Below are 17,985 nucleotides of genomic sequence, written 5' to 3'. Positions count from 1 at the left end.
CGAGGAATTCAATTATATCACTAATATATATTTTCCAATATTTTAGGTATTCTCATTTAATATAATACTGCATACTTTGACTGTTACATAATGCATACAGTATACTATGACTGTAACTTAATAATAATCTGTAACTTTTAGGGCTCCAAAGATCGGGATTACCAAGAACCTTTCAAAAATAAAAGCCCAATGTCAGAAGTACATGTGAAATATGTCCAATGAGTCAAATGAGTCAAACTAAATAGGCAGTTATTATGAGCTCTTTCTAATGTGGCACCATAAACATAATTTGCCAGTGCTTTCCTCCTCAAAACAGTTACGGTTTACATGATCGTTCATCACCCTAAATGTTTCTCTCTCTTAATGTGCAACATCTACAGAAATAAATGATTAACCTCTACCTAATTTTTGCAACCAGATCTCCAGTACTCATCCCCACAAGTGAAGTGGAGACAGAAAGTGGAAGAGCGTGAGACACAATATTGACAGGCATGCCTGCTATCTGTTAGTGTTTTGCAGGCGGCAGCTGCAGCGAAGGCTTGACCTCACTTTCCAGCTATGCAGCCATTCTCTCCAGAATTATATAAATTCCTCAAACGGTTTGCAGTCCAGTGGAGAAAGTGTCCGAGATAGTTGTCTCTTATTGAAACATCAACAGGAAACGACTGCACAAAAAACAACACCGAAACCAACATTATGAGTGTATTATTGAACCATGTTTCCTGCCTTTTAGAAACACTTGTGATAGTGATGATGGAAACATGATATAGTCTTGGAACCCAACCTAACCACAACCCTTATTCTTGTCCAAGAATAGCAACTAAATACATGTCTACATTCCCAACAAGCCTCTTCTTCAACATTGGTTCTGTTGTGTTTTAAATGGATTGTGAAACATGTATATTTACAGGATGTTAGCCCTGCCTGAGAGGAAGAAACTTTGTCTATGTGTGAAGTTATGAACTGAGAGGTTTAACCCTTGGATTCTTTCATTTCCTCTCTAAAGCCAGGGGTGTATGGTTGCTCGCGTTACACCCTTCATCTCAAAGCTGCTGCTTTACTCTGCCCAAAAATATGTGGTGTGGTTCACCGAGGCCACAAAGAGCAGTGTTTCTGCCACAAAGGGTAAAACTGAGTTTTCGTTTATGGAAGAAACAAATACATATGTTGGTCTAAGCAGGGACGTGCACAGACATTTGGAGGGGCTATTGCTCTGGAAAAAAAAAGGGCCTTTTGAAAATTCTAACATAAACTCATAAAATAAAAACACAACACTGTCATTGCAAGTGACACTCAGTTGACTTTTATGTCCAACTGCTAAATTCGTTATTTGCGGTCCATATCTCATTAAAATATCAAATGTTAGTAACTATTAAAGAAACAATGGGGACAATTCTGTTTTAATGTAGTTTTACCGTTGTTACTGCTGTGCAGACATAGGCTACTGATAACATAGGGCTTCTATAATTACCTTAAATAAACTCACTAATTAATTAAACCAGTTCAATACGCATTATTCTTATCATTCTTTATGAGCGTAGTAACGGTAAGGTATCTAATTACTTATTTATTTAGAATTCCATAACTTAATAACAGAGATGGTCAAGCTAAAGTGCATGGCAGAAATCAATAAAGCGGGACAGTGAAGTGTTCTCCGTGAGAGGGCGATCAAGAAAAGAGAGCGAGGGTGAGGGAGTTTACGGAGCAGAGTAAAAGACACAGAAAGACAGAAGCACAATAACAAGTATATTTAGGTGTTTTTTTTTGTAAGTAACCGACGGTGTCAAGAGGAAGTAAAGTCCCCTGGTTTGTCCCCTATAACGGGCAGGAGCCAGGGCAGGCATTTGGTGTGATCACCAACCATAGCCATATGAGTTTGGACTCGGAGGGCTTTCCTTTGCTTCCAGCTGTCAGATTGTAAACAAAGTCACGTGACTGAGGGCAGATGACAGCGCGGACAAGGTGTGTTTCCCGCAGCGAGACGCTACAATACTAATTGTGGGCTTATCAAGTTGATTCGGCCACAATAGAAAACAAAAAAACTCTGGCTCTCTCCAGAGGGGCAGGTCAGGCAAAAATGGCAAAAGGGCCGTTGCCCGGGCAACATTAGCCCGTACCTGTGCACGTCCCTGGGTCTAAGTCAATCCATTTGCCTTGTCACATGAAGGAGAGTGGAAAAATGGAAAGTCAGTGAAAAATAAATAAAGGCCACACCTGGAAAGATCAGAATTTAGCGAAAACTACATTTTCACACTATCCAGGACTTTAAAAAGTCAGGGGTTAGACAGAAGCAAAACATGAATGGGTGTTAGTACATAACATCGTTTTAAACCATTGAAATCTACCTTTATGTACTTGATCATAAATGGGAGGCAGGCGGTTGTTGATTATTAGAATTTGCAACACCCCTTAAGTTAACACTATAGACATGCTTAAAATGAGAGACACCACCAAAAAAGTAGCTCTAAAATATCAAATAGCCTAGCCAAACTGGAATTAATTGGTATTAATGTCATTTTGTAAGAGGGACAAAAACAAGGAAAATTGATAAATTACATAAATCAATGGATACGAAGCAGAAACCCTTGATACGAACAAAAATGCAATAATACTTAAAGGTGGGGTAGGTAATTTTGGAGAAACCAGCTCGAGTGCGCTAGAATTTGAAAATACACAACCAAAAGAAATCTGCCTCTTCCTTACAAAGCCCCTCCTCCAAAACACACGAACGCGCACATGAGCAATGAGGGCACGAGATAAGTTTGTGCACAGATGGAAAGCTGACAGGCAGGTAGGCCATCCGTGCTTTTTACAGTTCTACGGCTTCCACAGATGACATTTTTCTATGGATCTTTTGTCAAAGCACTTAAGATATTCATCGCTATCGGGATGTTAAGAGCATTCCATGGAATATAACAAAAAGTGTATCTCGAGCCGGTTTCTTAAACTTACCTACCCCACCTTTAAGTATTATCTTCACCCACACTCAGTGTTTTAAAAGTATTGTTCCATTGTATATCCTATTTTTGGACCCAAAAGGAACCCAAAACTGAGTAACCACATTTTTGGACTTCAATGAGTACTTTTTTATCATTCCTAACTGTCATCCTTTGTTTTGTCTTTTCCCAGCAAAATGTATCTACCATAAGAGAGAAAACAGAGGGATATGAGAACAAAAATAAGGAAATAAAGGAGACCAGACAACGTTGACAATGAACTCCAAACTGCCACAAACACACACTTAGACAAAAACTGAGCGTAGACACAGATAAACACTTACATGTGCAGACACAAACACACGCAAACACTCACTTACATAATTACAAAGGGCATGAAGAGATGGAAGAGCACTCAAAAATGATGTGAAAACATTTGGACGGTGATAAAAGCACTCTGAAAATCTGTCCATCTCAGCAATATTACCAGTGCATTGTTAGCGGATTATGGGTATGTATGGCTAATTTCTCCTTCAGATTAGTAAATGGAACTTGTTTTTTGTTGTTAAGAGAGGCTCCTCTCTAATGCCTGACGGTTCATGTTTCTTCCAGACAGAAATACATCATTAAGAGTTTAACGACGTAATTCTTCAGCGTAAATGACATATTGTCTACAGCAGCATGTAAACTGCTCTGAGTCACAATTACAGAGGTACTTAAATATGAGTTTTAATGGCTTTAAGGATCATGTTGTAGGTTTTTGCACGTTTAGTACTTTAACTGGACATAACACATTGTTCTGCTATCGGGATTACATTGAAACTAAAGCCGATCAAGTTTGATTCACAAGCTTAAGGATGTGTTTACTGAGACCATTATACAGATTGATCTTTACGTGGTCCTGACCAATCGTCCTTAACTGAAGAGTACGGAATGTTGAGTAAAGATAAATCAGGATTTGTGAGGTAGGGTGCGCCCTGGTCGAATGAGGTCAAGGGATTGGGTAGGGGTGGGGATGTTTCCAAAGATTACACTGTTGAGTTTTGAAACGTTTTTTTTCAAAATGGTACGACAAGGATTGTTCCCTAAAATTAACTGACGGTATTATCAATATCTACACTAAGGTAAGGTATTGGTTGGGTGAAACAATTTTGTTGTAGCCCTGACAAATTGACTTGCATAACTTGAACGTCTTGATCACTTAAGATAAAATCAATAGAAGACAAGCCCCAATTGGCCAAGGTCCAACATGTAGTTGTTCCAACAAGTCCTAAAATTACACTACAAAATGTGTATTTGCCTATGCGTGCCTCTGTACATCAAATCTGTACTTTGTTAAGGTTAGTGAAACATTGTGGTCATGGTAAAACACACCAAGATTGACTAGGAGACAAGATTTTAACTGACGTCACCCACTATGTGTCTACGTCACTTGCTTAGTATACCTAATCCTCCTCCCCGACCTCCTTCCTGAAGTGCCTTGTGTTCTGTAACTACACTGAACAAAAATATAAACGCAACACTTTTGTTTTTGCTCCCATTTTTCACGAGATGAACTCAAAGATCTAAAACATTTTCTATATACACAAAATAACCCTTTCTCTCAAATATTGTTCACAAATCGGGAAAAATCTGTGATAGTGAGCACTTCTCCTTTGCCGAGATAATCCATCCCACCTCACAGGTGTGGCATATCAAGATGCTGATTAGACAGCATGATTATTGCACAGGTGTGCCTTAGGCTGGCCACAATAAAAGGCCACTCTGAAACGTGCAGTTTTGCTTTATTGGGGGGGTCTGGGGGGGTCCGAAAACCAGTCAGTATCTGGTGTGAGGGGTAGGGTTAGGGGTAGGGTTAGGGTTAGGGTAATGTTGTGAATTGAGTGGCCTGTGTTCGTCGTCCATAACATACGCCTGCCCATACCATAACCCCACCACCACCATGGGCCACTCGATTCACAACATTACCCTAACCCTAACCCTACCCCTACCCCTCACACCAGATACTGACTGGTTTTCGGACCCCCCCAGACCCCCCCAATAAAGCAAAACTGCACGTTTCAGAGTGGCCTTTTATTGTGGCCAGCCTAAGGCACACCTGTGCAATAATCATGCTGTCTAATCAGCATCTTGATATGCCACACCTGTGAGGTGGGATGGATTATCTCGGCAAAGGAGAAGTGCTCACTATCACAGATCTTTTCAGATTTGTGAACAATATTTGAGAGAAATGGTTATTTTGTGTATATAGAAAATGATCTTTGAGTTCATCTCATGAAAAATGGGAGCAAAAACAAAAGTGTTGCATTTATATTTTTGTTCAGTGTAGATCACTTTGTGCTTTACACACAAAACGACCCTCTCACCATGATGTAATGATGTTAATTAGAACAGAAAGATAGATGGAAAGTTGTCAGCAGTAACGTCAATCTTTCAGCATATACTGTCAAATGTAAATGTAACTTTGCACTGCTCATGAAGTCACTGATGCTTGTAGGGCCGTGTCTCACACTTCTGGGTTTTGATTAATCCCACATGTAGAAACACACTCAAGTCATTATCGAGCTTCAAACTCTGCTTTCTGGGATATTCGTGCCTTCCCATTGTTTCTCGAATTTCTTCATGTCGGCTTGGGTTTCCACTAATGTGCGAGTCTCTCAGGAACATAAAAATGAATCCCAAGATTAAATTACTGCTCTCATTCTTCTTTTTGTCTCGCTCTGTCTCTTGCTGGTTTCCTGTCTCTATCCTCCCTCTGTTCCCCTATCCTTTCATTCTTTAAATGTACTGCATACATTTTCCCTATTTTCTTTACGTCTTGTCACTTACTCTATGTTGACTTTGTTCGTCAAGCTTTTCGACAACCGGTCTTTCTCTTTGCCCCATGTCTGTTTATCTCTTTATCATGTCCCTATCCGAAATACCATCTGTGGTCATGACCATGATACCGCTGAAGTAAGAAACCATTATGTATATTTCAGAAATGTCCTGGAACTTCCTCATTGTCGGAATAGGGATTTGTTTTTTTCTGTATCATCTTTCCCACACCACTTACTTCCGCACTCACATTGGAGATTAGATTAATCTTCCCATTCAGTGGAGCATTTTTAATAATTGATAAAGAGGGTTGTGGTGCAGACAGTGATGGGTCAGCTGATGGTGGCACAATGTTCTAATGATTCGGGGAAACGAGCCTTTGACAGTACAGTAAGGTCTTTGAAATGGCAATAATGGAGGTTTTCTGTTCTGCTAACACAACCATGCTTGATGTATCAGAAGAGTTTCTGGTCAGCAGCAAGGACTCACTTAAATCCAAGTTACTTCTTTATTTTTTCGCTCTGTGATGTTCTGTTGTTTAAAAGATAAAAGGAAGATTATTCACCACCAAATTCTGAATCCAATTTTCGCAAACTGCATCTGATTTAAAACCACACTTTGGTCTTTGTAGTATTTTAAATGATACCAGTCAGGTCCTATCCTGCAACTGTTTGCAACTGTGTGTGGTAACAATTAATTGTATTCTTCCTCTCGCTTATTGAAGCCACCAGATTCTGTTTCCTGGGGTTTGTGAACACAGAAGTTTTCGAAATAGAATGGCCCTCGATTATTCTGTCCCAAAACAAAATTCTTCCATTCCATATCTCTTACTGTAGGAAGCATTTGAGGAAACTGTGGATGTTTTTTTTTTAAACTCATAAGGACAGATGCTGCCATTGTGTGCCAATTTCTAGCATTAAGGTTTTGCACGCACATATGCGGAAAACACGGAAAACAGGTGACAGTGTCATGTCAACACTGCTCTCGGTCAACCAGAAGGCACACATGCATTAAAAATAACAGAGAGAAATAATTGTGTTGATATCTAGACAAAGAAATCTGACTTCTTAAGTTGAACATTGATTGGTTATACATTGCAAGAAACAAACGTAAGTCAGTGATATGGCATCTGTGTGCATGTGCTTGTACTATGGTATGTCTTGGCGCTCCACTCTGTCTGACGATGCGAGTGCCTACAACACCAGGGGCGTTAAGATAATCGAATAATTCACAGAAGACCCCTGCATGAGCCAACACCTGACACACAAAGGGTCATGGTTAATTTGACAATGCAGTTGACTCAGTGAAGATTGATGAAGGGAATCTCTGTTGGTGCCATTCAAAATGTTATTTTCAGCAGAGAAGCACTGTTGGTTGAATGTAGTAGTGATTTTGTCAGTTATTTTATTTAGTTTGAGTCCAATAACAAATATTCTTGTTAGTTTTCAAATCATATTTAGTCAACGAAAGTCAAAGAAAACTAGACTGAACAACTTTCATAAGAATTAACGGGGTCCTGCCTCGCTGTCCTCTTTATAAAACCATGGTGAGCATGCATTTTCTTTGTAAACTCTTTGCTCGATAGCACCATAGCACTAATAGTGGTACAAACATCCACAGGGTACCTTGCATGGGAATGACTTTGTGCCTGTACTTGTGTTAAAGTTATATCCACATGTGTGTGTCCATGTCTCTCTTGTCTTTGCAAAACAAGCAGAGCTCATACCACATTCTGGTTTTGTTTTCCCATAGTAAGCATCAGAGTTTATGTGAATGGAGACAATCTCTTGTCCCACTGTTCTCTCTTGTGCCTAGGGGTTTGTGTGAGTGTGAGAGAGTCTTTGTGTGTGCATGAATGTGCCCAATTGCATGCAACCAACTTTCCATCCCATCCTGTCCTTCTGAGGAGAAATCACCCATGGCTGGTTTTACAGTATCCTGAGAAGAACAAGTGGAGAGGACAGCAGGCAGCAGGGGAGCACTTATCATCATCTGTTCAGCAGATGGGATATGCTGGACAGGGAACTGCTGTTTGGTTCACTTTTTCATCAAGAAGCTTTTACTTCCCATACAAATTTGCATATAATCAAAACCCAGTACACAATGCCAGTATGAACTCCAGGGGAGCTTAGAGATAAATGTAAGAGAGATGTACAGTACATAAGTCACTGTAACGCACATCCAATTAAACCAAGAAGAAACTAACTCCCTTCTGTCAGTACAAATACAAATCTTATTTTCAATCATCCTAAGAATGACCTCACTCAGAAACAGCAGTGGATTCCAGACTGAACCAAAACACATCACACCCTTGCTCAGAAGACTTACTTTCCCAGTAACACTTTGGCATCAGTAAAAAGAAACAGATGAGATTTGTTTAGGAATGGTAAGCAATACTGATTCAGATTCATTTTGGAGATTTGCGAAACTGTCTTGACAATCGTAAAACTATTCAGACCAAAGGCAGACAATCACTAAACATGCCTTTGTAGCTCGGCCTAAGCAAACAATGTATTTTGCCCTATTACGGAAAAGGGATAAAGTTCTATTTTGTTGACAGTCCTTGTGATGCAACGTAAACAAGTGTTTCGATTTGCTTCAAAATGTACTCAGTTCTATCTTTTCCCATTTCAACACCCTTTCAACAAGTTTCAAGAAAATCGTGCTGCTTTTCCTCAACTGAGTCCTTCGATGATTTATAAATAAGTGTTAACTACTCTTTAATTCCAGTACTCAAAGAGCCAAAGAGCAGCAGTAGTTTAGTCAGTCAGTGTGGCTAATTTATCTTTTCAGTTGGTTGCGGAGTAGCTTTTGTTTACTTAAAAACCTTCCATTTAAAGATCTATTTCCAGATAAAGTAAAGCTTTTGTAAATTAAAAGCTTTGACTCTCACGTCTTTGAACACAGGCCTGTTTTTTACTGGCACAACCTGAGATTGAGCAACTCCCGAGATAGGATGTATTTTGTTTAATTTCTGCAGAATCCCCTGCTGTTTCAGGATGAAGACATTCATCAGCATTTGGAACATGTTGCCATTTATAGGTTTTTTTTGTTTTTAGGGATAGAAGTGTTTTGGATGACTCACTTTTGTTTGGAACATTGACTACAACAAGTTAGGAACAGCACATGACACAAGAACTTCCAATAAAAGATATCCACTCCAGCTAAATCAGGAAGAAGCCTGATAGGCAGGCACGTAAACAAATCTAAAAGTGCCTTTGCAAAGAAAAATTGCCTCATAAGTCATCATAAGAAGACATAACCGCTTGCATGAGTCATACTAAAATCTGCCTTTAAATATTGATTCCAGCTAAGTTACAGAAAGCTCAAAAACTCCCTCAATCAGAAATGTTTTAAGACAGAGAGAAAGCTCAGATTTCCTTGCGGCCTAAAGAGCTGACAATATCTGCTGAAACGAGGTCTGCATTAAATGAAAGAAGGAGCAGAATGCCTCAAGAGTGCAGTTTTCCACCTGTCTTAAAATCTTACTCAACACAATCTGATTGGCCGAGAGAGGAATGTACCCAGCTGCTCTCAACCACTAATTAGGAGCCAACGGGTAATCTGATTTACCTGCAATAGCTCAGAAAATAATGACATTTATCTATTTGAATTGTATGTTTAAATATGCAAATTAAGCATTGTTTTATTGAATATTTTCTTAACATAAATCCAAGCATTGGTAAAAATGTATTCAGTTCTAACAAAGGGAATTTTGGAAAGTTCTATCAATCAGGAAAGCTCTTACAAAGAGAAAAATACATGTGTATTTTTACTACTAGTCTGAAGAAACCTATTGTTTTTGTCTGTAGTGTCTCACCTTAAGAGGTCTCGTTATGTCTGCAGATGAAACTGCTTATATACCATAAGGAAGGTTAAATAAGTAGAAACAAACAAAGCATCTCCACAGCAGCAGAATATTTATGTCCTCCAGTTTTCTACATACTGCAGGCTGCAGAGCGCATTGTGCTGACCACTGCTATGAATTAACTCTGGAGTAAAGACAACAGGATGAGATAACACAGCACATAGGAGACAAATCACACAGAATCCTTTGGTATGTTTTGTCTAGGACCAACATATCCTGCTTCCAGGCAGCAAGAAGGGCCTTTCCCACAACTCACTTACTTTAAAACTGAAAAAAATAACGGAGTTAGTGTGCTACTCTGCTTTACTGTAGAAAAACAGCAACGGCTCTATTTATTACATAGCACTGAAGACGCCTGGAGGCTTGCAGAGTGGGAAACATACACAATCTCCACTGAATGCTCGGACATACAACTGTCAGACTGCACACACAGTGCAGCGTGAAAATAAAACAGGTGCTACTTCATCAGAAAATAGTTTTGTTACAGTGTAAGCTACCCCAAATGTACCATTGAGTAGTACAATGTTACCTTGAAGGATATGGATATTGAATGTAGTGATTACACTGATGATATGCATCAGAAGGTTCAATACACTCAGTCATGTAGTCTACTGTAGGTAAAAGCCAAAATATTAAAAGGCTTGTAAAGGAGGGTCATAATGATTATCAGCAGGTTCCTTTCTAATATTACTCAAAATCTTCCTTGAAGAATTTTCCCACACATTTGCAGAAGTTGGAATCTGTTTAATCTCTACTTTCATTTACTTCAGGAAATGAATAAAGTGATTTTGCTCACATCATCAAGTAGAGAAAACCATTGTCATTGTCTTTGTATATAAACTAACTATGACAACAGTTTTTCAAATGTCCACCATCCACACAGAGTCTAAATCTGGTTTGTAGATTCAACATGCATGACCTTGTACAATGTTTAACAAACAACATATATACAATTGCAATACACAATGGTTTTATGAGACCATATTCATGTTGCACTGAACAGACCTTGTACAGAACTTACTCATACACAAGCTCGGCACATTAACATAACACGTCAGGGGTTGGCTGAGATGATGTATTTGAAGCTTACAGTGGTGCTAGGCAGACACTGTGCTCGTGCTGAATGATACAGCCTCACAGACCCATCAACAGATCCATTGTTCTGATGCTGCTGATGAGTTAAAATGTGGCATTCACTGCTACAGAGAGATAGTACCAGATATACAGGGTAGGGGTGGCAAGATTGAGATAATTGTATAGAATAATAGCGATCATTTAAAAGCGGGCTAGATAGACAGATCCCTAGGCAGATTGCTAGCTTGAGCTACATATGGCTCATTTCGACGACTCACTTCTACTTCTACGTTATTTTTGTTTAGATTTCCACTGCCGATAGTAACCCCACAATGGTGACGTGATAGTGACGCCACGTGAAACTTCTGTAACATCATCTTTAACGCAACACTTGGTAATTAATTTAAGCATCAGCCAAACCTTTACACTGAGTCACTTGAACAACATAGTGCTGACGTCTTTTCCTGAGGTTGAATAATTACAAACATTGTCACTATTGACAGTAGCGTGTCCCCTGTTGTGGTAGTGACGATTGTCTCGAACCAATCATTGGTTGGAAGTGTTGCTTGAACCTCAACCAAGAAGGGACCAAAAAAAAGAACCAGGAACTATCCACAACTTTTGCGAACAAAGAACAATTCCAGTTGAGCAGAGTAGTCTCATCCCATGCAGTGGATATGCAGTGATTGATAGATAGAAAGATGGAAACCAAGCTAGGATGGATAGAAAGAAAGATAAAAAAAACACGTATTTCTTACCCAACACAATCGCCACGGTCTTCAGCAGAGACATCATGGTGTCTCGGTTGCGTCGTTGTCCGGAGCTGTGCCGTGACATCCTCATGGTCCTCTGGCGCACATAGACAAAGATGTGGGCGTATAGCGTCACCATAACAACAAAAGTCACAAGGTTAAACACTGCCCAGAAGATAAGGTAGGAGTTGCTGTAAAGCGGCGCCATGTTGGAACAAGACCTAATACTACAGATGCAGTTCCAACCAACGCTAGGGATGGCCCCCATGACTATAGACATCGTCCAGATTATGACAATCACCACCACCACACGCCGGTTACTCATGCGCGTGTGTAGCTGCATGCGGAACACGGTGATGTGGCGCTCAATGGCGATGGCGAGTAGGTTGGCGACAGACGCCGTCAGGCTGGTATCGATCAAGCCCTGCCGCAGCAGCCATGTGGACACAGTCAGACGCCTCGTGTTGGGTCCCGTGTTGAACATTAGGTAGAAGTAGGCCAGCCCGGCGAAGAAGTCAGCAGCTGCCAGGTTGGCCATCAGGTAGTAGATAGGGAAGTGAAATCTCCTGTTGACGTAGATGGCGATCATCACCAGAAGGTTGGCGAGCATGATGAAGATGCACACGGTGATGCCCAGGCCCATCACCAGCTTGCTTACGGTGTTCCAGTCAGTAGCGAGGTACTTGCCACTGCGGTTGTAGAAGAAGGCGATGCTCTCGTTGTAGTAGCACTGTTCGTCCTCCATGGTGGCAGTGGTTTCTGAAAGGAGAAATTATATTAGTTATGTACAAAGAATTGAGCGATTTCTATGAATTTTCTCAACATTTTGCAATTTTTCATCACTTAAAATATCCAATAGCAGATATACAGCAATGGGTGCTTTAGTAATCATGTAAAGTATGATAAATATATTTGAAAATAGTATTTTAAATATGTTTTTGCATGGATGTATGACACAATAAATAAACCGTCCACACCAATCAGAATGGCCTCTGAGTTCATTTATCATTATGTCAAATTTATAATTCGGTCAAGAATGAGTTAATGCATAGAGTCTTGGAAAATGCATAGCCTATATTCCTCACACAGAGCAACGCTTTAGGAGAACATGTGAACCCAAGCCAGGTCCTGAAACATGGAAAAACTCAAATCCCCTTTGGATTTAGACTCCACATTATAAGTCGTCATTTGTGTGTGTTTGTGTGTGTGGTGCAATGACTTTCACACACAAAAAGGAACAATCGTTCACAAATATTTACGAGCTCAGTATATGAGCAAAAGGTGTGAGAAAATTCTGAAAACAAACCTTGTATTGTCTACAAGTGACAATTAACAGCAACACTACACAAGGGTTGTGTGTCTGCATGTGTGGGTCTGTGTGCCTGCTTGTGTGTTTATATGTTTGCTGTGTGAGTAAACCCCAGTGTGATATGAGTCTGCTTCTGCAAGTTTTACGAATGTCCATAAAAAAAAAGTGCATCAAAAACGGAGAAAACTAAGTTGCATATGACACTTAGAGTCAACTCACACACATATAAACAATGCTCACAGGAACATGTGTGTGTGTAATTAGCTCCAGTCCAATTCCGGGAAAAATAACCCCAGGGCTAGAGTAAGAGTGTGCGTGTGTGTGTGTGTGTGTGTGTGTGTGTGTGTGTGTGTGTGTGTGTGTGTGTGTGTGTGTGTGTGTGTGTGTGTGTGTGTGTGTGTGTATATAAGAAGGAGACAAAGCAACAGAAAAGGGCAAGGGGTCTAGGAAATAAAGAAAAAATCCTGCATTAAAGTGCTTTGCTTGTGTGGGAATCCTCTCCCAATTCACCTTCCTATAAGACAATCCAAATTATCTAAGCTCTATTTCCTCTCTGCAGTGACAGCACAAATCTCTGAAAAAAAAGAACTGCAAACATGAAGGATTTTCTCCTCTTGGACTCATTTGCAATGTTGGAAAAACAACCTTCCCCTCTCAAAAACTAGCATGAAAAATAAAGGGTGCTCCTGGGAAATGTGTTGAAAGTTATGAAAGCTGAAGCTTGCCAAAACAATTATGGCAGAGGATCTCTTTATCTCATTGGTAATATACTGTTTTGATGGCTATGATATACAAGAAATGCACCGAAATAATGGGCTATTGCATATAATCTAAGTACGTGATTACTTTATATGACTTTGCTTCTGTTCCATAGACCCCAATGCTATACATTCAAAATGTATCCCATATGTTAAGAACCATAATCCAATACAAAAGCAACATTTCCATGGTCTATCTATACAGTCGTCTGGCTCAGAATGTTGGCAGTGCACAACATCTTTGTACTTTGCCAAAACGGGTGTGTATTAAGCGTGGCAGTGCACCAATAACAGTATGTAAAGGAAGTCCTAATCAATTAAATAAACCATCTTCTGATTTCTGTTTATATGTGCAATTTCCTGAGGCAGGCCGATAAGGGACTCCATCTGCAGCCATGTTTGCTTGGAGTAGATGTAAGATGTTATTTCATTCACTGAAAAAGCAGCGCTACATTTTATTAGCTTTATTACATTATTGCTCATGCTGAACAGCACCAGACAGGCCGGATGTTTCTGCTAACTGGTTTCAGAGGACATGTCAAAAAATAAACATTACGACTCATTTTAATGTGATAACTTTTCTTCAATACGTGTTATGACTATTGTTTGACATTGGACCATTACTACTAGCAAATCTAATCTATATATTTTCTTTAAAGAGTTATATTTGTGCTTAAAATAAGGAAAATTATTTGTTTTATGTCAATTTACAGCAGGGGGAATATCAGCAAGTCAATACTATATCGATGTAAAAAATGTATGTATTGTTTTAAGATAGACTTTTAAAAAATGTGAACGAATCCTTTAATGAAAGTAAATAAAATATGATATATTTATGGACACTGTATGCTCTCATAATGCACAAAGTGTTTGATGACGGGGTCAGGAAGTAGCACAGGTCAATGGTCTAGATTCTAGAAGCTAACTGCTAAATTTGTGATGCACAGAAAGCAGCCTGTTCCTGTTTGCTCTGGATTTTATGGTTTCCCTTTGGCATCTGTGCTGGGATTTTATTACCTAACAAATGGCATTATCAAACATCCATGTCATTTTGAGGTTTATAATCATTACTTCTGCCGAAAAGAAAGCCATCCATTAAGAAGCATTGCAAGGAGCAGCTGAGTGATAGCAGCAGCACTAATGCAGGATAGATCCACAATGAGGGAGTCACTACGACAATAACCACCACAGATGAAAGCCTATTTATTCTGCTTGTCATCTGGGGTTTATGGCCATTACATGTCTGGAGGGAGCAGTCACCGGGGCATTAGAAGCCTGGGGCTAGTCATCAGTACTAGAAAGTGGAGGAAGTGTCAATGGCCTCTCAGTACACATTCCCAACACTTTCATCAGAAACTTGGAGCCTGCAGAGAAAGATCCTGTCATTGTGCGTGTATTGTGTGTGTGTGTGTGTGTGTGTGTGTGTGTGTGTGTGTGTGTGTGTGTCAACAGCCGGTGGGTGGGTCTTGTTAAAGGGGAAGAATTGAGCAAGAAAGAGGACACAGAAAGAGGGGATTTTAGATTCTTGTGTTCCTGCTCCTGGCTGTACAGTTTAAAAGAGACGCTTTGAATGACTAAGTTATTGAGGCATGTTAGTGTGTGTGCGTGTGTGTGTGTGAGAGAGGAGTGGGAAAGGAGAGTTAAGCAGTGTGTAAGCACAATGTGTTGAACCCTGGGTGTTAAAGACAGAGAACAAAATGCTCCCTGTGCTCAACTGTGTGTCGACACACTCTCTTCATGCTTGTTAGTAAAGTGTGATAATGTCTGGCTGTGTGGAGAGAGAGGAAGGTGTGTGTGTGTGTGTGTGTGTGTGTGTGTGTGTGTGTGTGTGTGTGTGTGTGTGTTTAACAGGCTATGAAAGGACCACCCTGGAATCCTCACAAGTGAGGTCATAACTCAAGTACCAGGGCTGCATCCGTATATTCATAACATACGTCTAATTAACACACACACACACACACACACACACACACACACACACACACACACACACACACACACACACACACACACACACACACACACACACACACACACACACACACACACACACACACACACACACACACACACACACACACACACACACACACACACACACACACACACACACGCACACACTCAATTGTAGTCTCTCTTATGCTGGTTACAATCATACACACTTCATCGTTTGTCTGCAATGAATACAACACATACTTCTTAATGCTCTACTTAAGATATATCTACACCCCTAATACGTTTTTTAACATCCATTAAATCTAGGGTTGGACGATATGGCCATATGTTATTACAATTATGGTTTTCATTTTACTGGATGTCGTAAATATATATTTTTTTACTAAGGTAATCACATAAGCATCATAAATGTACATACATTTACATTGACATAGTGACATCTAATTAAATTGATACTCATAAAAGTTAACAACTTCCTGGGACAGAACCCTAAAGAGACCAGAAAATTAATTATGGTTTAAAACATTTTTTAAAATGTATTATTAAAACACTCTACTTGTGAGCATGTGCACCAGACTTCTGCCTGTCAAGCTAAATTAATCCCAGTTATTCCTTTGCAAACTTGAAATGGATAAAATAATAAGTCTTTCCAAATGATATTGGACAGAATTGATCAAAACAACTCATCCATCATTTGACAGAAATCTTCTGAATGGGTGGATCTTTTGTCCAAACTTGAAATTTTAAGTTTTGTAAAGTTGGACTGACCAAAATGGGATGGCTTCATGTCAACTCCTTTTGATTTTGAGAGGTGTTATGGATTAGCAAGTTTAGTTTTCAAATGTAAGATGCTGATACCATAAAAGTTACCATAAAAAGGCATTACCTGTGTTCTTGCCATTTCAAATGAATCTGCAATAAATTCTTCTGACTATGACAAAGTCGGTTTTGTCTTCTTGTCTTCTCATGATTAAGATTTCTACCAATTGATAGCGACCTTCCTCTGGCATCATTAGTTAAATAATGAGCCCCATGGAAAGTCTACATTTATGTTTATCTTTGTCATCATGGGTCTAACCTGTACTGAGATGAACTGTCTGGGACCAGTCATAAGTTGAATAAACTCCAGACAGAAAATAAACCTAAGTCTGCTCCTAGTTTCTCAACGATCCATCATCCAGCCTTCTACTTGCTATTGTTAATATAGTCCCGAGAGGAATAAACCTTTTAGGGGAACCCCACTGAACTTCATGTTTGACATGTTATTCCTATGCAGAGTGAAAGCTTAGTCTGTATTAAAGAACATGTATTTGCGTTTCAGGCTATCATACTGAATTATGGTGATTTCCCTCTTTTTATGGAGAACAGAATTAATCTCCTGGCCTTGGAACTGAGAAAAAACATGATCATATGAAGCTCATTTGGGTGTTAAAGTTCAGACAAAGGTTCTGTGTTCTCTAGCACTGTAGAAATGACTCATTTTCATAAAAAGTCACGAAGCATCTAAGAGTTATCGCAGTCATGCATATATTATCATACTGAATAATTGTGATGATGATTTTTTATGACGTAAAACTATATTTGGTGCATAAAATAAATCACGCAAATTGCAAAGTTCAGCTGTGCAGCATTTATCACACCAGACTTTCATGTGAATGAGTTATGAGGGAAGGAGGATACATCTGAGAGTGATAAAGTCTCTTTACTGAAGACTCTGTAAACTCTGCTATAGAGTAAAACTGCCTACGTTTTTAGGGCCTGTACCTAACGTTAACAGCATCCAATGCCCAGTTGCTATTGTAAATCCATGCATTTGTATTGTCTTATAAGCAGAAGACCATCCACCATATTGTGAATGATCCCACCTGCAAAGTTGCTAACAAAGACTGGCTACAATATAGTGAGTTTGTATCTTAAACTTTTAAACTTAAAATGTTCAGGATGTGATAAAGTACCACCTGTTTGTTTGGATGTGGCAGGGCTGCAAGCTACTCTTGGTATAGCAAGCCTGACTTAGTTTTCCGATATGATTTATAACTCACTTTCTATTGGAATTAGGGTATATAAAACACATTTTTAACGCAAGTCTGATCCACACGTTGAATAGTACTGTGTAGGACTGATATAATGAGTGAAAAATAGGACAGATGAGCTAATAAAAGTTATATTAACCCTTTAAAGCCCAAATATAGAAAACCATTAGAATTAATTTTGTTGACCTTTCAGATGTTGTTGTAGAGAGCCTCTGGAGCAGAAATGAAAGTTTTCACATGTTTTACGTTTTGGTAAGTTTTTAGGGAAATGTTGTAATATTGCAACGTTGGGCTTAGGTGGGAGCAGAATTGCTGTATTTCTACTCACTTTGTCTGAATAAATATATTGAACAACTAAGGGTTGATTTGCAGGATTGATTGCTTACTTAGCCCTATATCATTCTCTCAAATGCTTTGGACAAGGTTCAACACTGGCTGAACAACATTTGCTTACAAAAAACAGTAGCCTATGCATGATGTTC

The 17,985-nt window shown here is 39.4% G+C and overlaps 1 protein-coding gene across 1 annotated transcript in view; it reads right to left on the bottom strand.

The window, feature by feature from the left end:
- lpar1 (lysophosphatidic acid receptor 1) overlaps nt 1-17,985 on the bottom strand; it is a 37,977-nt gene that overhangs the window by 5,491 nt on the left and 14,501 nt on the right. Inside the window, exon 2 of the mRNA XM_034229518.1 lies at nt 11,454-12,206. Within this exon, the coding sequence (XP_034085409.1) occupies nt 11,454-12,192 (739 nt within the window). The 5' untranslated portion in view covers nt 12,193-12,206. The remainder of the gene's footprint in view (nt 1-11,453; nt 12,207-17,985) is intronic.

This window comes from Gymnodraco acuticeps, unplaced genomic scaffold (assembly GCF_902827175.1).
Source record: "Gymnodraco acuticeps unplaced genomic scaffold, fGymAcu1.1, whole genome shotgun sequence".
NCBI classification, from domain to species: domain Eukaryota; kingdom Metazoa; phylum Chordata; class Actinopteri; order Perciformes; family Bathydraconidae; genus Gymnodraco; species Gymnodraco acuticeps.
Note: the sequence above shows the minus strand (reverse complement) of the source record. Positions and strands in the feature narration are given on the sequence as shown.